The sequence below is a fragment of the Papio anubis genome, chromosome 1 (assembly GCF_008728515.1).
Source record: "Papio anubis isolate 15944 chromosome 1, Panubis1.0, whole genome shotgun sequence".
NCBI lineage: Eukaryota > Metazoa > Chordata > Mammalia > Primates > Cercopithecidae > Papio > Papio anubis.
In genome coordinates this window covers 62,560,141-62,585,818 of record NC_044976.1, presented here as the reverse complement: position 1 = coordinate 62,585,818, position 25,678 = coordinate 62,560,141, and the positions used below count along the sequence as shown (strand labels likewise).

The following is a 25,678-nucleotide window of genomic DNA, read 5'->3' as shown; positions in this document are numbered from 1 at the left end:
TGTCACCCAATCAGCGGCAGGGGGCAGGCCTCTTGATTTCTCCACAGCCAATCCTACAACAGTTTCCCCTTTGAAAGGCCAATGAGATTCGTGGTCAAGGCGACACCACGCCTTCTCAGCCCACCAACATGCACTCTACACAACTAATGTAGAGGATGGGCTGAGTTCCCAGGACCCAGCGTGTAAGTCACAGAAGCCAGCACACAATGTCCCCCTTCGAAATTATCCTTCCTTTTTCTTTGAATATCAAAAGATATAATAAGTGACTGGTAGATACAGGTCTGCGCTTATTCATAACAATATCTTAACTTACATGGCGAGTTACCATTCACAGTAGTGGTGCATGCTATTATGTCATCAAATCTTACGATCATCCTAGGAAAGTGCTCCAGAAACAGGGAACTCCTTAAAATTTCTCAGATTCCCATCTCTTCCCACAGAGTTTCGCACTTGCTGTTCCTGCTACCTAGGTGTTTACCACATTCCTTCCACCCCTTCAGCACTCATTTCCCCTTCACTCACTCATCTTTCAGATTTTAACGACTCTTTAAGGGATCCTTTCTTTTGTGATCCCACAGGACCTTCTATTTGCCTCCTAGTTAGCATTTGTCATACGGCATCACAATTGTCTATTGTTTTCACCAAAGTGAGAACTACTGAAAGACACGGTTCCATTGCCAGCGCCAACTACAGAGCCTGGCATCTTGGTTCAGAGTGTTTTCTTTTTTTACTTACTATTTACTTACTAATTTTATGGAATCCAGATGTTCCTTTAGTCCATTCATTTTACAAATATTTATTAAATACTTTCTTTTACGTGAACGATTCAAATGAAGTAACTGTCTTTATGGCTCCAATATACAATAAACAAGTATACAAAACAAAAATCATTATTTCAGATCGTGATAAATGTTATGTGGACAATAATAAAACAGTAACATGATAGAGAGTGGGGTAGGTCATTAAGGGTTAGAAATGGTGGTCAGGGAAGGCCTCTGTAAGGAATGGAGTTTTGAACTCATACATGAAAGATGAGAAGGAGCCTGTTACATGAAATATTGAGGGCAGAGAGCTGTAGGAAGAGGAAAACAGGATATTTTTGAGTCAGGAAAGATCTTGTCTTGAAAAGGGAACAAGGGAAGGGAAGGTCGGGGAGGTTGTGGAGGAGCCTGGGAGGGGTGTGATAAAGTTGGGGGACTACACAGTAGGAAGTTTGGGCTTTATTTGAATAGATATGGGATTCCATTGGATGGGTTTAAACAGGAGAGTGTCATGCTCTGATTTATATTTACATGATTACTCTGGCTGCTCTACGAAGAATGAATTTTGGGGAGACCACCTGGAAGGATCCCACAGTTAATTTCATCTCCAGGTATGGTAGCTTAGAAATCACCAAAAACATGTTAACTGTACTAAAATGTTGGCACAATAAAATGCTATTATTCTATGTTTCATATAACTAAATGTAAAGGATTTTTTCCTGTGAAAACATCAACTAGTATCTGGGATTGAATTTTTTGGCTCTTCTTTCCATCCCATAAGATTTTAACATGGTCTTGTGTAGGACTGGAAATGTCAGGTGAACGTGAGTAAAGGGAATAGACCTTCAGTGAGAAGGGAATAGACCCAGTTTGGAGATCCTAACTAGGTTTGTCCATATCACTGTGGTCCCACAGTCCTTTCTTCCACCCTAATGGATTATTGTGATAATGAATTCAGAATCTTTTGTATTTTTTTAAAAAAAATATATATATTTATTTATCATGGAAAATATGATATTTTGAAATATGTACACATTATGGAATGGCTAAATTGAGCTAACTAACATAAGCATTACCTCATATGCTGAGCAAACCTAAAATCTATTTTCATCTATTTTCAAGGATACAACACATTTTTATTAACTGTAGCCATCATGTCATACAATAAGAATCCTCCATTTTTGTTTAAAATTTCATTCTAGGGAAAATTATGTTAAAGTAAGAGAAAGATAAAAGTAAGTAAAGGAAAAGAAAATTAAGGTAAGGAAAAACATTCTTTGTTGTGAATTTTTAGAAGATGGCATTTATAGGCCGGGCGCGGTGGCTCAAGCCTGTAATCCCAGCACTTTGGGAGGCCGAGATGGGCGGATCACGAGGTCAGGAGATCAAGACCATCCTGGCTAACACGGTGAAACCCCGTCTTTACTAAAAAATACAAAAAACTAGCCGGGCGAGGTGGCGGGAGCCTGTAGTCCCAGCTACTCAGGAGGCTGAGGCAGGAGAATGGCGGGAACCCAGGAGCTGGAGCTTGTAGTGAGCTGAGATCCGGCCACTGCACTCCAGCCTGGGCGACAGAGCGAGACTCCGTCTCAAAAAAAAAAAAAAGAAGATGGCATTTATATGATACTTTAGCACAATGAAAATCAAGTTGGAAGATATTCATATGTCTCTCCCCACAACAAACCTATATTAATAGCTTTGACCTCTTCTTGGGACTTCTGACTAGTATGCCTCCTAATTTATATCCAATTGCCTGGTTATCACCCAGCTGTCTTGTCCCAAAGACATTTCAAACTCAAACGTTTGAAATCAACTAATTACTGTTTCTCCCAACCAAGCTTCTGTCCCAGTTGGAAATTTGAAGTCATCTCTGACTCCTCCCCTTCCCCATGACTCACAAGACATGCTGTTGTCATAGCTTCTTCTCAAGCCTTACCACTAATGCACAATTTCATAACCTTGTCATCGCTTGCCTAGATACAGAACATCTTTGTATTGTACTCCCTGACTCCAGACTTGCCTGTCATGAAACTTGATGGTAATGTATTTAAACTAACATGTGATCATGAAATTCTCTACTTAAAATACTTCAAGGGATTCCCTTCATCCCAGCTTATCCCATCTTCAACATGTGGATTTACTTCCAGGGGTGTAGGTGGGATGGCTGAAATCACGGGCAACTTTATATGTGTCTGTCTGTACATTTGTATGTGTATGCAAATGGACTTTTTTTTTTTTTTTTTTGCTTGATAAACCACACACTACAGAATTAAATATAAGTTTCTTAACATGGCAAAGCAGAGCATTCCATAATATTTTCCTATTTATCCCTACTTTTATTGACACTCATTCTGCTTCATACTTGAGGTACTCACTCCATTAAACTGTGTATCTTTTTTCCTGTATGTACCCATCTTGCCTAGGCTCATCATCTTTTCTCCCTGACCTTTCTTCCTCTTTTTAAATCTAATTAAAAACTGTTAACACATCCTGAAAGACATAAATGCCTCCTTGGAGCCATCCTGAACTGCCCGAATGGGTTGTGTTCTCATTTGACCTGGGTTCATCTTTGTATATTATCACCACATTCTTTTGAAACTATTTGTTTATGGGGTTTTCTCCCTCACTAGAATATCATTTCTTAAGGCCATGGAGACCTGTTTATTCATCGCTGCATTCCCAGCACCAAGCACCTGGCTCAAAGGCAGTATCAGTATATTCTGATTGAACTGAACTTAGCAGAATAGAAAGTTTTGAGGCCAGGAGAGTGACCTTCCATGAAAGAACTAGGCATAAGCCAAGAAAGAGGGTTGCAGAGATGTGAAGAGCTGGGTGATATAGAGAAGCTCAACCAGCTCCATGACACATAGGAGGCTAAAATCTGGAGGACAGGGACAGAGTAGACAGTGAAGCAGAAGCACCCTTGAGAGCAAGAGCCACCAGAGCAGAAGGGGCTGCAGAGCTGCAGCCAGGACACAGATTATAAGCAAAATCCCCAGGTCGCCAAAAAGGAAGGGAAAGACACTTACGAAGGTCCCGCACCCGGAGGGGCTGAGGGGACAAACAGGTTAAGGTTTCCAGAAATATTTTGGGAATGGATTTTTTGAGAAATAAATAGCTTCCTGCCAATGTGGGGGTTTGGCACTGTTGTGTTTGGAGATGCTAACTAAACAAGATCACAGATGTACTCACTGGCTGGCCAGCATCTTGTATTTCTCTCTCTCTCTCTTTTTGTTTTTTAGAGAGTTTTCCTCTGTTGCTCAGGCTGGAGTGCCTTGGCGCAATCATAGCATATCTTATCCTATGTGTGCATGTGTGTGTGTGCCTAGCATCTAGCATCTGTGTAGCAACCAGCCAGCTTTGCCTCCTGCAATTAATATTATAGCAGCAGGAGCTGAAGACTAGTAGCATCAGCTGTTCAGCCATCTGAGTCACTCAAAATTGGAAATTTATAAGGAGAGGCCCATCTGAAAATATTTTCTCTGCATGGTATCACCTTCCATTTATTACAACAAATGTTAGTTTTAGTAAACTTTTCACATACATGATATCATTGCTGTCATGATCTTCTTGTCACTTCTCACTCCTGAGCCCTGTCTTTCTCTGCCTTGTTCATCAGCTTTGTTGTGTTTGGTTGTAGGTAGACAAACCAACTCAAATGGGAAAATAAATTCCCATCTTCAGTCCTTCTACTGCTTTAATTTATTAGTAAGTCTGTTGATAAATAGAATGTGCCTTGCAGGCAGACCTGAGTTCTGTTCTGTGTCTTATTAACCTATAAAGATAATCTTGAAGAAGTTACTTAACTTCCCTGTACCTACAAATGTTCTCATCTGTAATTTGGAGCCAATAGTAATACTTACTTTGCAGGATCATATGAGGATTAAAAGATATAATCCCTGCCAATGACTCAGTCACACCTGGCATAGAGTAAGTAATAGCCAACACCTGCACTTTCCACGTGCTGAGCATGCTGTTCTAAGTGCTGTATGGGAATTAATTTCATCCTCACTAATAGCTCTGTACAGTAGGCACTCTTAGGATTCTAATTTACAGATGAGGAAAACCAAGGCACAGAGACACTAGATGATTTGCCCAAGGTTACACAGCTGGAATGCAACAGAGCCAGGATGCAAACCTGAGTCCATACTTTTAGCCACTAAGCTACCCTGCCTCACGAGTAGAACTCATGTTCTACTAAGTGAGCTCTCTGGTCTTCTTCAGTAAATTATTGCTGCTCTCAATAGTTGTGAGAATATTTTTGTCCAGCTGTTATTTTTGTTTTTGTTGACTATTGTGACTGCATTTCTACCTGCCGTTAAAATGTAAACCCAAGAAAGCCAGACCACTGCTGTATAAAATAGCGCCCATCCTTGGCTGGCCTTCTCCTAGGCTGGCTGGACCCTGGGGCCTGGCTGAGCCTCCTATGCCAATACTGTGACTTAGAAACAATGTTACTGCTGGGCAGCTCTATGTTCCTCCCCGTGCTGCCTGCGCCAGCCCCAGGCTGCTGGGGAACAGAGGCCAGATCAGGGCCAGTCTGGGTACCCTGACCCTCAGCTGGCCCTGCCCAGCCACCCAGCCACCCTGGACACGGCTCTGTCCCTCTGTCACACCCCAGGCCCTGTGAGGAGTCCCCAAGAGGAGCCCACTATACCATGGCGTTAACCTCTGCTGCCTGCCTGGGTATCTGGGCCTGGCCACCAGCCGTGTTCTTCATGTGTTGATTGTATTTGACCCCTGGAGTGGTGGGTCTCATCTCTCCCGTCTTGGCCGAGAGCGGCAGAGAGCTGCCTCACTGCAAACCCTCCTCCAGTGTCAGTGATGGTCGTCCTTATCTCAGAATAACCAAGGGCCAGTCCGTGTCTGACTAAGGTCAAGGGGCAGGTGCAGGGGTGACAGGGATGGCTCCTAAGCCAGAAATGCCTTAAACTGCAATGCCCCATCCCATCTCCAGGCCCAGCCCAGTCACCTTAGGAGCAGGATCAGATAAAGCAGGCGGCGGGAAGGCTGGGCACCGCATTACTAACTCCAGTACATTTCTGTGTTGAACCCTGTGAAATAAAGGCTGAAAACTTAAAAAATAAAAACAGTGCCCAAATACATATCTGTTAACTAAATGTGTATCCTATCTTCTCTTTTAGATTGTAAATATCTTGAGAACTGAGTTTGACCTCTGCAACTTATGAATACACTTATAGTACTCTCTATGTAGCTCAGAAAATACCACTATTATTATTTATAAAAATAATTTTAAAGGCCGGGCGCGGTGGCTCACGCCTGTAATCCCAGCACTTTGGGAGGCCGAGGCGGGCGGATCACAAGGTCAGGAGATCGAGACCACGGTGAAACCCCGTCTCTACTAAAAATACAAAAAATTAGCCGGGCGCGGTTGTGGGCGCCTGTAGTCCCAGCTACTCGGGAGGCTGAGGCAGGAGAATGGCGGGAACCCGGGAGGCGGAGCTTGCAGTGAGCTGAGATCGCGCCACTGCACTCCAGCCTGGGCGACAGAACGAGACTCCGTCTCAAAAAACAAAACAAAACAAAACAAAATAATAATAATAATAATAATTTTAAAATGTTAACTTTTAGTAAATTTGTACCCTTAAGGGAAAGTAGATTTAATTAAGTCTTACTATATGCTTTCTTGGACTTTCTCTCCCAGTTCTTCCCCCTAAAAATAGAACTACAAGTTTGAAAAGAAAAATCTTGCATTGTATTTTTATGGTAGGCAGGATTCTAAGATGACCTCCAGGATCCCTACTCCCTGTACAATCCTTAGGACTGTGAAGATGATGGATTTTACTGCTGTGGTTAAGTTATATGTAGCACATTCGACTTGAAGAAAGGGAGGTTATTCTGGGTAAGTCTGACCTAATTGGATGAGCCCTTAAATGGGACTAGACCCTTCCTGAAATCAGTGACTCAAAGCATGAGAGGGATTCTATGTAAGGGAGACTCTCTGTTGCTACCTTTGGAAATGGAAGGGGCCACATGGCAAGGAATGTCGGTAGCCTCCAAGCACTGAGAGTGACCACTGGCTGACAGCCAGCAAGAGAATTGGGGCCTTAGTCCTAGAATTCCAAGGAACTGAATTTTGCCACAACGACATGAGCTGGAAAAGGTACCTGAATTCCAGATCACAGCAGAACCCAGCCAATACCTTGTAAGACCCTGTACAGAGAATCTAGTCAAGCCATGCCCGGTTCAGACGGACAGAGTGAGCAAGGCAAGTGAGCAAGGGAAGGCAGCTAACAGTGTAACTATTTCCCTTTTGTAATGTTACTGACGCTGACTCCAGCTTTAACAACCAGGCATCCTCTCTCCACCATGTAAAAATAATTCTTTCCCTCAGGACTCAAACAGATGTTTTCATTTTACTTAAACTAAAAGACTGTTTTCCTCCTTCACCAGGAATATGTAGCAGTACAAAGTGCTAACGTCGTGTGGATTTGAACCCCCATCCTCGAGAGCAAAAGAAGGCTGGGGATTGCCAAATGTCAACTCAGCTGTGAGAAGTGTTTTAAATCATATTTTGACGTAGGTTATGTTGTTAACTAGAAAATGAAGTGCAGCACACATGCTTCTAGTAACTCTGGTTTCAAATCCTATGATCTCTTCTTTGTCTTGAAGACCTTTTGATGTGAGTTCCCAATATTGAGTTTCTCTGCTTTTAATAATCTTATATTCCTTCCTCAATATAAATGTCATGAAAAATACTGAACGCTAATCTTCAAAGATCAAACAGGAAGAAAGAGGTGGGCAGCATAGTTCAGTGACTTGAATTCCTGAAATTTCTCATTTAAAAATTTTATTTTAGCTTATAAAAGCCTTGGCTCAAGAAATACTTGGTTCCTCTTTTTAAAGTTGGAGTTGTATACTCCCCCACATTTCGGAAGTGTGTTAATTACAAAATAATTAGGCCTTTCTCTGTAAGGCACCTGACATGCAGAGGCCACTTAATCATTATTTGTATCTGTGTTTGTGTTTACGGGGAGGAATTCAGAATCATACTTACTGGCTTTTACTTTGCTGTCTCTGCTTTAGCTAGGGGGACCAACAGTCTTGGTTTACCTGAGACAAAGAACTTTTCAGTGCTGAAACTGGGACAGTCCCTGGCAAACTGGCTGGGACTAACTTGGGCATTAAGGACCTTTCTAGGGTGGGAATTGTGTAAACAACTTGGCAAGAGCTGTTTACTTGTTTTGGGTTCTTGGTGTTTAAAGGCACCCAGTTTGGTTTCCATGGCAGGCTGGTGCCCAAAGCCCGTGATCAAAGTTATAAAAAGTCTTGCTCAGAATTGTGTTACGAGATGATTCACCTTTAAAGGTGTCTGTGATGAAGGAAAGCAGTACCAGCTTGCGTACTTTACATGCACTGAAGTGTTTTAGAAAAATCAGTTCTCCATTCATTTCCCCACATGAGAATTTCAATGGTTGAGCGATACTGCATTCAATAACATCTAATTGTGACTATTCAGTGTGTGTATACAGGTGTTTAAAAGATGTAATTATTCTAGGCTCTTTTCATATATATAAATTTAATATACTTTTTGTAGTGCTCTCAGTTGCCCCCAAGGGTAATTATGGAATTGGACGATGGAGAGACTTTGAGGTGGCAATCAGCTTGGAAGAGGGGGTTAAGGGATGACATATGGTTTAGGGATGGCTTAGGGATGTGTCTGGAAGCTGTTTTTAGTTAGCGTATGTTTATTAGGGGTGGTTTGAAGGGAGATAATAGAGCTGAATGAGGAGCTCGCTAAGCCCACCCTGCACCTCCTTAGCACCAGTCCTCTGGGTGTTCTATGTGATGCCATATACATGAATAATTAAATGGAATATTTTGTGCTCTGTTTACCATACTAGAAAATAATATATCCCTTGGTAAAAGTTGTTTAAAACACATTGAATAATAACAATCTTACCACTCTTTGAGCATCTACTATGTGCCCAGATACCTCTCATATACTCACATATATTCTCATTAAATGCTCATACCAATTCTGAGAGATAAGTATTATAGAAAAAATGATAAAATTAGATAGACTGTGTTTTTTGAGGACTTTATGTCAGGTGCTCTTCTATTCAGATTACATGAATTATCTTGTTTAAATCTCATAACAACTCTGTAAAATAGATACTTCAGGTGAAGAAACAGTAGTTCAGTAACTTGTCTGAGTTCACATGTTTACCAAAGGGTGAAGGGGAGATTTAAGCCAAGCTGACGTCAGAACCCTTGGTGTTCAGAATAGTGTAAATGCTATATTTACCCCATTTGATGCATAAGATAATAGAGATTGCCTTACTTGCTCAAGGTCAGCTAGTTTATCTGCCAGTGCAGTTGAAAAACACATGCTGTACGCACAGATTCTCTTTGTCCAAGTTCCAGGAAGGAGGAAGAACTAGATTTTACAGTGCTATATGCTATCTGTCAGGGATTTATAGGAGATTTTTAAGGTTTTCTGGTACTTTCTGGAATGGTCCTGAGAAATTATAATTTTTAGGTTCTCCCCCAGACAATTGTGATAATAACCTGGTTTGACAACTATTGCTCCAGCCCAGGGATGGCTAACAAGTTTTATTTCTAGTGCCATTTCTGAGTGGTAGGTTATATAGGCAAATATGTTGAAAATTTTAAGGCTAAATCTGAGTTCAGCTTGGAAGAGTACCAATTAGTGATGTCTGACATGAATTTGAGGAAAGAGAAGGACATGGGTGCCCTGGTGTCAGGTTCTAACTGAGGTCCAAGGGCAGTCAGTGGGTGAGTGGTGGGTAGTTGGAAAAACACTTGAGGAATTTTAGACAGTTTTGATATGGCTTTACTCTCTCTCTGGGCAGAAGCGAGCCATATATACAGCATTAACAGGGTAATTATATGTTTTACAGACAATAGTCACTCCAACCCAAGCACAAGCTCACATGGGTGATCACCTAATATGCCTCATGTGGTGTGATTACATAATGTGCAGGGTTGTACGCCTGTGCTCCAAACCCGTGAGTCATGCGGCACTGGAAGGCCACCCTGGCCTACTTCTGAGTAAAGCGCAGCCATTTCCCTTACACTCCACCCCCTAGGCTGAGGGCATCCTCTGGGCAGGGACACACGCCCATAGGGCAGAGCCCTGAATCCATAGCCCACAGCAACAATACGGAGAGCAACAGCTCACTACTAGAATCCCAGTTATGCTACTTATGACTGTTAGGGCCCAGCATGGGCCAGAGCCCAGGAATGCCTACCATAACTTCAGTGGGGTGACATGTGTTATGTTTACACAGGCCATGACAGGTACCCATCCCACAGTGGTGTTATCCCAATGTTGCTCGATGCACCGTGGCGCCTGGGCTAGGGGTACTACATGTTCCCCCACTAGCTAGCCCCACTCATCGTAAATGCTATGGGCCAGCCAGAGGTAGGTGCACCGTGGGTCTTGTAGTGTCTTTTGTCCGAAGCTTGCCACACTGCGTTCCAGGTGTCATCCATGGGACCCCAAGTCTCCAGCCATGTACAGTTCTCTGCAGATGCTGAATGCATGTGCCAAGCAAGTTGTCTGCAACTGCTGCTGGAAGGGTGGTGCAGATCCAACAGTTGGAAATATTGGTCACCACAGCATAGGTGTGGGCCCAGTTCACGATGCAGTTGGAGCATGTTAACCTATGGTTGAAATGACAGAGCACGCACAGGTACTAACAGAGGTAAATCACATCTCTCAAGCAAAATACAGGCTAACCTTTCATCCCTGGATAACAATGCAACCATCAAGGGATTTTGCCCTGGGCAATAATACCACATCTTCTCAGCTCCCCATGGTTCTTTTGAGTCCTGTATCTGTGCCAAAGTCATGGGGGAACTCATAATAGGTCACACAAGCAATACATATATTCCCTGGAGGAGGGTTCCTTCCCTGGCCATTCCCCTACAAAACAGTCAACCGTGGGGGCCATGTATTGAATACCCGAGGAGTGACATGCAAGTCATGGTGTATGCCCTACCCCCAGGGAGTCACGCTGGCCAACCACTGGCAGTAGGGGGCTTGGAGGGTCCATGGCCACAACCAGGTTTTCTGTTCCCCTGCCTTCAAGGGTGTTGGGGCTGGTAACAACAGTTTACCGTTCATCCCCATACCTGGTTGGAGGAGGTCATCCTTGGTATGTACCTGCAACTGGATGGGGATGGCGGCCCAGTGTAACAAAGCCTCCACTAGGGCCGGGTCAACTTTCTGTGACTGTTCATTCAAGATTTGAAGTACCAGGTCCAGCCTGGAACTCCAGCCCCACAAAGACGGGGGTGTGACATGCAAGCGTAACCCATTCTTTAAGAGCCTCTTATACCACTCAATTATATGTGCAGCTTGCGGGTTGTATAGTACATGGAATCCCCACTTTATGTCCATTTGTTATGCCCATTTTCGTGCCTGTTGTCCAGTGAAACGTGTTCCCTTATCACTCTCAGCAGCCAGAGGGTGACCATACAGGGCCCATAAGTGTTGCAGGGCATGGATGGTGTTCTGTTGGTTGGCCACTTGCAAGGGTAGGTGAACAACAGGCTCATGACTGTGTCCACAGCTGTTAACACATGTGTATACCCTTGCAACTTCAGCAGCCACCTAATGTAATCTACTTGTGGGCAGTCACCCTATCGTCGCTTGTTGTGTAACATTGGGTAGCTACCTCCATTTAGGGTATTATGAGCACATGCTGGGCATTTCTGACAAACCTCCCAAATGTCTTGCTTGGGCAGGAATAGACCCCAATGCTTATTGACCCATTGCATCAGTTTACCTCCTGCATGTCCTAGTTTCCAGTGTAGCCACAAGGCTACATCTCATGTAGGTGCCGACTAACCATCGGACGTTAACCAAGGCATCTGCCTCATCATTGCCAGGGGTAGCCAAAGGCATATGGCCTGATGTATGATCAATAGTTACCTCTTTCTGATGACCCATTTCCCAAAGGTTTTGCCACATGACTTGGCCCCAAATGGGTCAGTGGCTGACTAACCCTTTCTGTATTTTCCAGGTAGTTAACCATAAGGTTAAGCCTTGATAGACTGCCCAGCTACTGACACAGATTACTACAGGTGTCACCTCCCTGGTGATCACCATCCATACTACTCTAAGTTCAGCCCATTGGTTACTTTGTCCATACCTGGTTTCAAACCATATGGTGTCAGTACTAGGTTGAATTGCAACAGCAGTCCAAGCAGCAGTAGCACCTCGACTAGGCCCACCTGTGTACCATGCCCCATTGGGAATAGGGGGACACCCTTCCCTAAATAGTGAAGGCTCAGGGTCTAGGGGCGCCTTAGGCCCCATGGCCTTATCTTACATTAGGACTACAGTTTCCAAGACCTCTTGCAACTCTGCTACTAAGGGACTTGTACTCAATGTACTCCACTGCTCTAAGTATGCACCCCACTTTGGCAAAGTGGATGTCTGTGCCATCCCAGTCCAGGAGGTCATTACCCATGAACGTACCCATTCTGCTATTGGGTAAGTCATCTGCATGATGACTGCAGTCTGCCCTGTCACATTCTCACAAACCTGAAGGATGGCATACACAGCTGCTAGCTGTTTCTTTATCAAGGAATACCAGAGCTTAACTCCCTTCCTTAGTTGGGACTAAAAGCCTGCTGGCATTCTCAAGCACTCCGTGCGCTGCCAGAGGCCCCAGTTGAAGCCATCTGTGGTCACATGCACATCCAGCTCAAACAGGCACCCCTGGTCAACTACCCATAGGGCTTGTGCCTGCTGAATAGCCCATTTGGCTGCCAGGAAGGCTGTCTCAGCTGCATCATCCCAATCCCAAGTAGGTTTCTTTTTTTTTTTAACCATGCAACAGTTTTGTCATTTGAGCTGAATGGGGCACAGATGTCCAACAATATCCTAGGAGACCCACAAAAGTTTACAGCTGCTTCACCGTGGTGGGCCGGGGATATGCCTGAATCTTATCACTAGTAGCCTCTGGGATGGCCTTTGTCTTACCCAACCAGATAACTCCCAAGAATTTGGCAGATAATCCAGGCCCTTGGACATTGGATTCATTGACAGCCCAACCGCACGCTGCCAAATGTTGCCGTAAGAGGGGCGTCACCACTTGTAAATCTGCAAGAGAATCAGAGGTTAACCTAATAGGCAGACCCCCTCTGGACATTGTCAGGTGGCTAAATCCGTGGCAACTAGACCATGACATATAGTGGGGCTGTGCACATGGCCCTGTGGCAACACCGTAAAAGTCCACTGTTGCCCTTCCCACGTGAAGGCAAACTGTTCCTGGTTCTCTGGAGAGATTTCTATGGAGAAAAATGCATTGGCCAAGTCCACTACTTAGTGGTACTGTCCCAGTTCCATTGTCAAATGGTCCATCAAATCCATGATTGATGGTACAGCTGCATGCAAAGGGGGTGTTAATTTATTCAGTTCCTGATAGTCCACCGCCATCTGCCAAGTTCCATCAGGCTTTCTAACTGGCCACACTGGACAATTCTAGGGGCTGTGGGTGCCACGCACTATCTGCACCTCCTCCAGCATTTTAATTGTCTCAGTTATCTCTGTATGCCCACACAGCAAATGGTATTGACAGGTGGAAGTAACCCATCAGGGTTGTGGCAGGACCTGAGGCTGGTGATGCGTATGTCCATGCAGCACTGGCTTCACCACATGCACTCGGAGTCTGAATTCCACGGCCATACTTTGTAACACCAGGCCATGTAAAATGTCCACCCCCACAATGTATTCAAGTATGGGAGAGACATACACAGTATGTAAACGGAAAGCCAAACAGCCAACGCCAAGGTACAGAGATACAGGTTTCACTGCCACTGACCAGCCTCCATAACCTTCAATGTAAGCAGGTTTGCCCAGAGACTTATTCGGGTTCCCATAAACAAGGCTGCCATCTGCGCCAGTATCCACCAGTGCTGGCACCCGCTGTACATTGGATCACTAATTCCACATGTGGCCTCCGGTTGTTTGGTGTCCCCCCAGGCTGGGCACCTTGGCCGGTTCCCTAATCGAAGAGAAAAGGCTCTACATGTCTGCCTGGCTGCAGCAAGTAGTCTTTAAGCTGAAGCACCTGGTGGGACTGGGTCACACAGCAATGTCCTTCTCTCCCTTGGACATTTTCTGGAATTGCTGCTCTGGAGACAACTGTCTCCACAAAGTTAAGAGTCCTTCATTGGGCTGCTTATGGATTTTCCCTCAGTCAACCCTGGCCAAAATCAAATCTATCCACATCCCTGAGTGTGTCGCTCATTGGGGTCCCCTTTTCTCCTATGGGGGGTGCCCTTCAGGTGGAGCATCTTCCCCTTCTTTATGGCACAGACCCCTTAGTCCTGTGGATGGCCTTCAGCTTCCCTGAGAGCTGCCATAGCAGTGGTCATTTCATGTATGCTGTGCCCTATGTACCGGGTGAGGACAGCAGCTAGGAAGCCAAAGGCACTCAGGGGGGCAGAACCCAATATGAGATCCCTCATGTGGGAGGTGAAACATTCATCATCTGGCCCCTGAGTATTCAGGCCAAACACAGCCTGCCGCACACCCATCTCCCAGTTGACTTGCACCAAATCGGTATACGACTGCCATTTACTCATGGTTTGGGGTATTTCACAGGCATCATTCCACACAGTCCATATGGCTGCCCTTAGCCGCTCAGTCAGGGTGCGGCCACCTTGCCCTTGTGCCAACCACCTATTCGCTTGCAGCTGCTGACAAAGAGAGGAGTGAATAATGATAAAGACCAGCTTTTCCATCTCAGACGTGGAATAGGAGATACTATCTGCTCCCTCGTTCCACAAAGCATCCATGTGGGCAGTTTCCCCTGGATGCTGTGACACTGCTTGCCTAATTCCTGCAACTCAGTTGGGGTACAGGCAGTATATGAAGTATGTTGTGTTATGGCGGGGGGTCCCTGAGCCTGCCCTTGGGGCCACAACGGCTCTTCATGATCTACCTTCTAGTGAACCACTGGGCAAGCCCACAACAGGGATTCTTCCTCCTCGGTATCAGACTCAGTGGGGGGTCTTCAGCCAAGACAACAGACCCAGGCGGGGATTCACAGCAGCCTCTAATTACTTTTCCAAGCTCTGTAGCCGGCCTCCAAGTGCTCCATCTGCACCTGGAAGTCCCTATTCATGGCAGCTTCTAACTCTTTTTCTGAGCTGTGTAGCCAGGTGTTAGGTGCCCCGCCTGTGCCTGGAGGGCCCTTACCAGTGCTGTATCCTTCAGGGACTGGGTGTGTACTTCTCGTAGCACAGTCAAAAATGCCCATCCAACTCTGCAGGCAAAAGCTTGCTCCCTCTTGGTGCTCTGCTCTTTCACTGCTTCAGCGCCTTTTCCATGCTCATGGCAGACCCATCTACTGCCTTCCAGGTTTCCACTGGGACCTGTCTGAGCAGCACAGCTGCCACCGGCTACCACAACCCATGTTGCGGCCACATGGCCAACCCAGAATCAGAGGGGACCAAAGGCTCACTCACCTCAGGATCCTGTTTGTGATGCCAATTGTCACATTCTAACTGAAGTCCGAGGGGAGTTGGTGGGTGAGTGGCAGGTAGCTGGAAAAACACTCGAGGAATTTTAGACAGTTTCGACATGACTTTACTCTCTCTCTGGGCACGAGTGAGCTGTATGTACAGCGTTAGCAGGGTAATTATACGTTTTACAGACAATAGCAGCTCTGAGCCAAGTGCGAGCTCACATGGGTGATCATCTTATGTGCCTCACATGGCATGGTTACATGACATGCGGGATTGTGCACCTGGGCTCCAAATCTGCTGATTCATGCTGCACCGGAAGGCCGCCTTAGCCTACTCCTGACTAAAGCACAGCCATTTCCCTTCCATCTGGGTTTGCTACACAGCCTCTATTCACTCAGGGATTCAGCTGCCTGGGGGATCTTATTCTTGTTCCCAACTATTCACTTCCTTCCCTGCAAGAAGATTCTATATTCCTGCTTATGACTATGCAACTTGCTGCACCTCTCCGCAGGTGGAGATATGTCCATGTCCTGCAGTCAGGTTTGGCCTCAGAATTTGTGTTGACTGAAAGGATGTGACAGCTGACTTGTATGCACAGAAGTTTTTGAATGATTGTGTTTCAGTTCTGCCTCTTGCTGTGTCCCTCTGTCATGAGAACACTTTGTCCTTCAGACACCTGGAGACAGGGCCACTGCAGCAGACCTACCTCTGCTGATAGACGTGAGTGAGAAAGAAACATTTGCTCTTGAAAGGCAAGCCACTGAGATTTTGGAGTTGTTTATTACTGCAGCCAAGCTGACCAATACAATCAATGTTGGCCAATTTGGAATTGATCTGTCTGAAATCGATCAGTTAAAATCAATTCCAGTGAACTCTGGAAAGAAAAATAAGTCCTAAACTGTCATTTTGTCTGAATATTAGTTTTAGTCTTATTAGACTGACTGTTGGTAAACTACCTAGGTTATGCCATTAGGGAGTTCCAGTCCCTTTTAAGTGATTTTAATGCATGTAGACCCAAAAGAAGCCCTTCAGGGAATTGTGTTAAAATGGGCCCAAATGGTAACTGGACTGATTTTTTTCTAATGCCCAAGGATTGCAGTAGGTAAGGAGCACCTGCCATAGGATGGGGTCTGTCCCGGACCTATTTCTGATGCAAGGTCCTTATGCCTATAAGGTTGGGCAGAACGTAAGCATTAATCTATGGCTTTGTGTAGGTAGTTCTGTTGTTTTGTGTGTGTTTGGATTTACAATTGGGAGCACAAGTCCATGAAACATTTAAAACTGCTTTCCTTCAAATTGAATATTCTCTGCATTATCTTTATTTCAGGATGTCAAGATAGTGTCCTTTTTCAAAGTGTAAGTGTCCTTTTCCAATTTTAAAGAGAGGCCTTTCTCTTAAGCATTGTTAGGTAAGAATTCAGTTCAGTAACACACAGCATAATGACATTCCAGTCAACAACAGGCCACAATTAAAACAGTGGTCCCAAAAGATATTAATGGAGCTGAAGAATTCCTATCACCTAGTAATGTCATAGCCATCATAACATTGTGAGTGCAACGCATTACTCACGTTTGTTGTGATGCTGGTGTAAACAAATGTACTGTGCTGCCAGTCGCATAAAAGTATAGCACATACAATTATGTACAGTACATAATACTTGATAATAATAAACAACTATGTACTTGCTGTACTATCCTTTTGTCATTTTAGATTGTACTTCTACTTATTAAAAAAAAAGTTAACTGTAAATAGCCTCACGCAGATCCCTCAGGAGGCATTCCAGAAGAAGACACTGTTATAGGAGATGACAGCTCCATGTGTGCTATTGTCCTTGAAGACCTTCCAGTGGGACAAGATGTAGGGGTGGAAGACAGCAATACTGATGATCCTAATCCTGTGTAGGCCTAGGCTAGTGTCTGTTTGTATCTCAGTTTTTAAGAAAAAAGTTTAAAAAGTAAATTACAAAAATCAAAAATGGAAAAAAGCTTATAAAGATATAAAGAAAATATTTTTGTGCAGCTGTACGTGTTTGAAGCTAAGTGTTATTACAAGAGTCAAAACGTTAAAAAGTTCATAAATCGAAAGGTTAATTTATGAAGATTTTTAAATAAATTTAGTGTAGTTTAAGTGTACAGTGTTTATAAAGTCTACTATAGCATACAATACCCATCACTTCACCCACCACTGACTCACTGACTCACCCAGAGCAACTTCCAGTTTTACAAGCTCCATTCATGATAAGTGCTTAGATTCACAAATACTTGCCATTGCATTACAATTGCCTACAGTATTCAGTACTATAACATGCTGTACAGGTTTGTAGCTTGGGAGCAGTAGGCCATACTCTATATAGCCTAGGTTTGTAGTAGGCTGTACTATTTAAGTGTGTGTAATTGTACACCATAATGTTTGTACAGTGACAAAATCACCTAAGGACATTTCTCAGAATGTATCCCCTTCGTTAAGTAATGCATGACTGTATTTACTAACATAGTCATTTGGTAAGGTATCTTGCCAATCCTGGTCAGCAAATGTTATGGTACTCATTTGTGAGTAAGCAATTCATATGTGCTTAAGATTCAACTAGTCATAAATATGTCAGCAGACCTTCTCCCTCTATATGTCTATATTTTTAAGCCTTCCCAGCCTAATTTCCCAGAGGATTACATGGACCTTGATGATTTGATGGTTTGTAAGACTCTCCTTTTCTTGAGCTAACAGTGTCCTAATTCCGTTGGCATTTATGGTAACAAACTTCAGTGCAGTCATATTTTGGCTGCAAAAACCCTTTCTTGTGTGTGCTCCCTTGTTCCTTCTCCTCTAATCTGGCATTTCCTCTTTAGCATTAGAGCTATTGGCTGAAAAAAATGCGTATAAATTAAGAAGAGTATGAACTGCACCCCAGAACCTCACTTGGATCCCTCTTTCTGTCCTTCCTCAGAGCTTTCAGCCCTTTAAAGGCAGAGGAGAGCGAAGTCCAAGCAGAGGAGCACTCATGGCCAGCCAGGGACTGATAATGGATTGCAGCTGGCCAAGGAAAACGGCAGAACAAGCCACAGGTGTCTGCATCCAGCCAGCTGGGTCACGGCATCACAGGAAGTGCAAGGGAGGGAAGGGAGCCCTTGCAGCAGCTTCCTGTTTGATGCTTACTAGAGCCTGGACTGGCAATGCATGTGGGTGAGCCTTCCCAGCTGTGGCCCACCATAGGGCAAGGTGGGGACTGTGGCTCACCTGGGAGGCCGCCCTACTGAGCACCACCATCTGCCGTAGCACAGAAATGCAGACCCTGATGCCAGAGCTCTTAATATTTCCATAGAAGTCAGATATCTGTATTTTTGTGTAAAATCTCTTGAATTTTAAGCATTGTCAACTAATTAAAATTTTCCACAATGCTACAGAGCGTATGCTTACCTTGCAATATTGTATAACAATACCATAGCACACAATGGCTGACGCACGACCCAGAAGGGATGCTCACAGGCATGAGGTGTGGTGAGAGGGGCCAGATACAAATGAGCTTCTATTGGCTGCTTCCGCATCTATGAAAGTCAAGGGTAGGCAGCACTAATCTCCAATCAGAATAGTGGTTGGCCTGTAGGGGCAGATATTTCCCAAGTGGTGCCACAAGTGACCTCCCAGGTGCAGACAGTGTTCTCTCTCTGGGCCTGGATGATGTCACTCATGTGGATATGTGCATGAAAAATTGCAGGCTTAGTACATGGAACTTAGAAACGTCAAAAAGCAAAGCAGAAACCAATTCTCCAAAGAGAATAAGCGATCTGCAAATGGGCTGGGACCCACAGGGGGCAGTTTGCCCTCCTGCTCCAAGTTTAGGAATGAAACTGTGGGTACCAATGGGCATGAGGTGGCACCAGGTGAGGATGAGCTGGGGGACAGAGGAACCGTGACTAACCCTCCCCAGAGGGACAGAATCCAGGGGCACTAGCAAGTCCAGTCACAAGTGGACATGGCCAAAGCCATCTCCTGGCCCAGGGCGAGGAGCATCATTCTGGCAGTGCAGGGAAGCGGGGCACAGGGGTGGAAAGAGGCTGGTGTGGAGGTCTGCAGGGCAGGGATTGTGGCAATGGTTACCCAAGGTCCAGGAGGTAGGGGTCAGAGGGTCAGGGAATCAGAAGGTTAGGAGGTCAGGGGGAAGCGGAATGAAATCCCAAGAAAGCTCTCAAATTGCTGGCAACCTGCACTCCTGGGTCTCACCCACCAGGGCCTCCTGGGAGGCTGGCATCAGGGGGTGAACTGAGCTATGGAGGCCTTCTCCAGCTCAGTTCCCCTTAAGTCTGCCTGCCACGGGAAGCAGAAAGGTCCAAGGGCATTCCTGCAGCTCCTCTGCCATGAGGCTGTGTCCACTGAGGCTCTACCCTGGCTTCTGGGCCTGAAGCACCGGGTGAGACACCCCCTCCCACAGGCCCCACGGGCACTCGCATACCCCAGGGAACCCAGCCCCAGTCAGGACCACGCCTGGTCCGTGCCTTTCACAGGGAGCAGTGCTGAGGGTGGCTGGGACATTGTCCAGTTTGTGATGTGCACGATGGGTGCCAGGAAGGGGGTTCCTCTCAGGGACGCTAAGAGGTGCAGAGGCTGACTCAAGGCAGGGTGAGGGTGCAGCAAGGTACCTGGGAGGCCAATCTGCCAACTTCAGGCACCCAGGCAGCAAGAGAAAACCTCCAGCCGGGCTCCCCTCTGGGGTTGGGGGCCGAGCTGATGAAGAGCACAGGCCCTCCCCAGGTAGGACCTAGCCGCTGGAGGAGGACAGTAGGTTTTCGTTTTTGCTGCTGCCCCTCTGGAAACCACAGTCACCTCTGCCTTCCCACGGAAAGAAGCAGGGAAGAGGGACTGGAGCCTGCCTTTGAGGAGCCCAGCTCGGTGCCTGGCGCTGCACCCGGCGCTCTGTTTCTCATCTTGTAGGCACCTCGGACGAACTGATCCTGCTCCGGATTGCTCGGTGGGAGCCCAGGCTCCCAGCAGCTCCTGGAGAAAGCCGACTCCGAGTTTGGTCGGGAGAAAATGACAAAGAGTGGAAATTAGGTCAGCCTCTTAAGGAGGAGGAAAAGAACCCGCGCGACGGCAAAGGGGCCGCGGGGAGGGTGCGGGGGCGGGAGAGCCGCCTCGCAGAGACAGCGGGTAATGGGAAAACTTTCTCCAATTACGTGAAGAAGAGCGAACGCGTGCCAGCCGGGACGGCGACCATCCGCGCGATAACGGATGACTGGGAGAGGCAGGCGCTTAATGGGTTTTTCCCTGCGATCAGTTAACCCGAGCCCAGTGGCCCTGGTGACAGCGCGGGAGGGGAGGGCTCGGGCTCAAGGGCCTCCCTGCGCTGGCTGTTTTCCAATCCTGCGCCTGATGACACAGATTTCCCTAACACTGACAGGGCGAAGAGCTCTCTGGCTCCTCAGACCCGCCCCAGGCAGCCGTCAGCCCGACGGGGGAGGGGAGCGGGCTGGCAGGGCCTGGCTGCAGAGGCACCGGGTGCACGGATACAAGTGTGCACCCTCCGGGGCCACGCGTGGGGCCAGACATGACCATGCACGGCTAGCCACCACATCATATACAGATGCCCAGCCCGGGGACACAGCAGGACATGCAGACCTGATAATCAGAGCCATACCCGCTCACACGCTCACTTCCAGACACACACACATTTATACATGTGCACAGATATCCAGATGGAAAGATGCATGGTGACGCACTCACTCCCAGACACGAAGGCACACTCAGACACATTCATGTATGAATGCACGTATGAACATGGACATAGACACACATTCACACACACAGATACTCATAAATATACAAGGACACACACATGCACACAAATCATACCTCCAGACACACACTGCCAGAAGCACACCTCAGGGCACCGTGAGCAGACGCTCCCCCGCCACAGGCATGTCCACACAGGCACCCACAGGCACCCATTTACACACACACCGTGGGCAGCACAGCTGTCGTGAAGAGACCCCTCCCCAGCCCCCAATATCCCAGCCCTGTAGCATGTTCTCCCTCCTCCTCAGCTGCCTAGGGCAGCCTCCCTCTCCCAGCTCCTGCTTCCAGTCTCACCTCATTCCCATCCAGACCCCACCCCGGCAGAAGCCCAGCTCTGAGGACCACCATCCCACTCACTGAGCTCCTCCCCACAGGAAGCCCTGTCCTCACCCCACCTACCAGGAAGGCAAGCCTGTGCCACCCGCCTTCCCCTGAGATGTGGCTCCCCTGGTTCACTGGTTCAGTGAACGTGTGCTGAGCCCCTGTCATGTTGTAGAGCTGCATGCCACTCAGGATACACGGGTGAACAACACGGGTGGAGAGCCCACCTTCATGAGACTTTCCTTCTAATGGGAAAGATGGGCAGTGAGCAGAGGACACGTGCATGAGAAGCTTGGTGCTGGGGAAAGCAGTCCAGAGCAGGGGAGGGACCAGCGCCAGCAGGCAGGGGTGGGGGTGGAGTAGGAAGGCCCGTTTGAGAGGAGGTGAGGGGCTCCAGGCAGAAGGAGCACCATGTGACAGGAGCAAGGGGCCGCCTGCCCCGTTCAGTGGGGGACGGGAGGGAGCTGAAAAGAAGGCCCCAAAGGCGCAAAGGCCACCCCTGTGGGGCTGGACAGGCCACTCTGAGGCCCTGGCATTGACCCTGAGTGAGACAGGAGCTGGAATGCAGGGAGGCCAACGAAGGCTAGCGCGTTAGCCCAGGAGAAAGTTGTGCAGGTCTGGGCCAGCGCCAGTGAGAGGAGTGAGTGTCTGGGTCCTGGGTGTATTTCAGAGAGAGGACCAATAGATGTTACTGATGGGCTGGTGAGGGTGAGGGGAGGTCAGGCCAGCCCGGGGCAATATCTTAGATGGGAAGAAACGGTGGAGGGAAGGTCAGAGTTCTAGGGTTTTATCTGGACGTGGTTGAAGGTGGAATCATGAGTCCCAGTGATACCCCTATCCCAGTCCCCAGAATATATCACCTCTGTGGCAAATGGGATTTTGCAGGTTTTTTAAGTTATGGATCTTGAGATTGGGAAATTATACTAGATTATCCAGGTGGCCCAATGTGATTACAAAGTGGGTCCTTATAAGAGGGAGGCCAGAGAGTCAGAGTCAGAAAGGGACCTACGCTGCTGGCTTTGAAGAAAGAGGCAGGGGCCACGAGCCAAGGACGGAGGAGGCCTCTAGAAGCTCGTCCTCCCTCCAGAATAACCAGCTGCCAACACCCTGACGCCACTACTTCTGGCCTCCAGAACTATGAAAGGACACATTTGTTTTGCTTCAGCAGTGAAATTTGTGGTCATTTGTCACAGCAGGGAGAAGAAACTCATGCAGGCGTGTGCAGTGGGAGCTGTTAGAAGATATCTGTGTGCACAAGTTATGAGGACCGGTGGCAGGCTGAGATTTGGGGGTCTGCCTCTAGGAGGCATGTGAAGCCCTGAAACTGGGTGAGTACAAGAAAAGGACCTGCCTGAACCCTGGGAGCCCCCAAGTTAAGAGGTAAGGGAGAGGAGATAAACGAGAAAAGAAGGGTTTCTCTAGAAGCCAAGAAACTGCATCAAAATGGAAGAAGTGGATAAACAGCAGTGATAGGTTCGTGCAGCGGAAAGCCACTCTGCAGTAAGAAGGGATTAGCTGCTGATACGAGCCACAACACCAGTGACTCTCACACCATCGTGCTGACAAAAGAAGCTCTACACAAAAGAACACAGACCGTAGGATTCCATTTATATGCAATTCTGGAAAATGCAAAATAATCCTAGTGACAGAAAGCAGATCTTTGGTTCCCCAGGGCTGTGGTTTTGGGGTGGGAACTGACTGCAGGTGGGCTCTAGGGAACTTTTTGGGCTGATGCGAGTGTTCTGTGGCTCCGTGGTGGTCGTTACAAGTATGAGTGCTTTTGTAAAAACTCATTAAATTGCACATTTCCAATGAGAGCATTTTACTGTATGTAAATTATACCTCAATAAAACCAATTTAAGAAAAACAACAGAGAAGAGTGATCATGTCAACTCCTGCAGGCAGGTAAGGGATGGGGCCTGAGAATTGCTAACCCTGCGGCACCCTTCGGTGGGCTTGGGCCAGAGAGGGTGGCTTAAGAGCCCTGGTGTGGATCACCATGGTCTAAGGTGATCAGGGCACTCCACCATATTGACCTGTAGTTGGGAAAGTGTGGTGGGCTTGTGACCCAGCTGTGGCCAACGCTACCTGGGGAAGTTGGCTGGGGGTCTCAGGGAAAGCTTCTCCCCTAGTGCAACACACAATAACACAGGCAGGACTTCGTGCCCACCCTACGTCTCCCTGGGTGCGAGTGTGTCACAGGAGTGTGGGAGGCTTGGAGCTGTGACAGGCATTCCCCCCACCATGGAGAGAAGGCAGGAGAAGGCAGAGACACTCACATGGACCCTGGTTTTTTTAGAGGGGTGCTGGGGGGATAGAGTCTCGCTCTGTCACCCAAGCTGGAGTGCAATAGCACAATCTTGGCTCAATGCAACCTCTGCCCCCTGGGTTCAAGGGATCCTCCCACCTCAGCCTCCCAAGTAGATGGGATTACAATCATGCGCCATCGTACCTGGCTAATTTTTGTATTTTTAGTAGCGATGGGGTCTCCCCATGTTGGCCAGGCTGGTCTCAAACTCCTGGCCACAAGTGATCTGGCCACCTCAGCCTCCCACAGTGCTGGCATGAGCCAGCATACCTGGCACATGCACTCTGGTATTGTCAGCTCTCTGAAGCCACCCCGGCTGGTTACTCTCCATAACCCATCCAGACACCCAGGGCTTAGAAGGCTGACCCCTGCAGATTCCAACCAGTTTGGCTGCCTTGCAGCGACACTGGCCAGTGCGGGTGCTGGAGAGAGATTGGAGGGAAGTAAAAGAGGCTTGGGTGTTGGCTCCCATCCCTCCCTGCTCTGGGCACCCTTATCTGGAGAGGCTGCACCCCTCCCTCCTAGCGGCACCTTCTGTCTGAGGCCCCTCCCCTGAGCTCTGGCAACACTGTTTCCTTCCTAGACCTTCAGGCCTGGAGTGGCAACAGCTCGCAGCATTGCTAACTTCTGGGTGCCTCCTTGTCCCTGGTGAGTCCTTGGCATCTTGTCCAGGCCTCTGTAAACAGTTCCTTCACTCAGGCCCACACAACTGCCTGGCTCGTGATTTACAGCTATTACACGACCATCAAATATGCCTACACCTGAGTGCACTGCTGGTCAGCCGGAAGCATTCCTGACAGGCTCACCGAGCAAGCCCACCACCGGTGGGGGACAGACAGCCAAGCAGATAATTATACGATCACAAATGCACGTCACTAAAGGTGAGCCCCAGAGTGGCCTTGTCAGAAGCTGACATACTCCTGGGTTTGGCACTTAAGGGAGCTGATGCATTCCACTTGGAATTAAGGCCATTTCATTGGGAACTTCTGTCTCTTGCAACCAAAATATCCTAATAGTAGTCTTAAACAGGAGGACTTCAATATATGCCATGTTTTACTCTTGAATCTGGCAGCCAGAAACATAAGGGTTAGAATGTGTCCTAAAAGCTGAAATTAGTTAAAGCTAAGAATAGAATACATGACCTTTCTAAAACCTTGAAGTACATAAAAATCTGGTGAAATGGCAACAGAATCTGAAGGGGGCAAAAAGCAGAAAATCAGAAAAGATGAGAGAAGGAAGCTTGAAATTATTAACTACAATAGTTTTTTAACTTTTTGTTTAACAGTAAGTCTAAAGCAAGCCCTATTAAAGTCCATCTTTTCATATTGAGTAAAACAAAATCAAGCTGAATACTATTCGTAAGAGATGTTCTGAAGCAAAGTTCTAAAAAATCAAAGTATACCAGAATATGGCTGGGTGCAATGGCTCACGCCTGTAATCCTAGCACTTTGGGAGGCCAAGACGGGTGGATCACTTGAGGTCAAGAGTTCGAGACCAGCCTGGCCAACATGGTGAAACCATGCCTCTACTAAAAATACAAAAATTAGCCAGACAGGGTAGTGGGCACCTGTAATCCCAGCTACTCAGGAGGCTGAGGCAGGAGGAGAATCCCTTAAACTAGGGAGGCAGAGGTTGCAGTGAACCGGGATCATACCACTGCACTCCAGCCTGGGTGACAGAGCAAGACTCCATCTCAAAAAAAAAAAAAAAAAAAAAGCATACCAGAACATAAAATCAGAAGGAGAGCATGGGCCAAATATTAATTCCAGATTCAGTAGCATATAAGACAAAAAGCATGGCATGGGATAAGGAGAACCAAACTGTCATGACATTTTATGTACCAAGTTACATAGCATTTAAATATAGAAAGTAAAAACCTTCAGAACTATGAGTGAGTTTTGTGAACATACTCTTCTAATTGAGGACTATAATTTATTTCTCACAATCTTGATAGACCAAATAGGCAAAAAAGCAGGCAATAACTATTCTAAATATGTTGTTAATAACATTGTGTTTGGGTGTGTATGTATG

At 46.9% G+C, this 25,678-nt stretch overlaps 1 protein-coding gene and 1 long non-coding RNA gene across 3 annotated transcripts in view; one reads left to right on the top strand and one right to left on the bottom strand.

Annotated features, from left to right (window-relative positions):
- Positions 1–611, bottom strand: part of UBE2U (ubiquitin conjugating enzyme E2 U) — a 63,303-nt gene extending 62,692 nt beyond the window's left edge. The window contains exon 1 of the mRNA XM_009209899.4: positions 314–611. Within this exon, the coding sequence (XP_009208163.1) occupies positions 314–328 (15 nt within the window). The 5' untranslated portion in view covers positions 329–611. The remainder of the gene's footprint in view (positions 1–313) is intronic.
- LOC103885762 lies at positions 106–18,631 on the top strand. 2 transcript variants are annotated; one of them, XR_004185796.1, is made up of 5 exons: positions 106–182; positions 1,319–1,372; positions 6,493–6,624; positions 7,176–7,272; positions 18,176–18,631. It is a non-coding gene; the product is annotated as an uncharacterized LOC103885762 (long non-coding RNA). The 2 variants fall into 2 exon arrangements; XR_004185797.1 differs by lacking the exon at positions 1,319–1,372 and having other exon boundaries at positions 113–182.
- Positions 18,632–25,678: the final 7,047 nt, after the last annotated feature.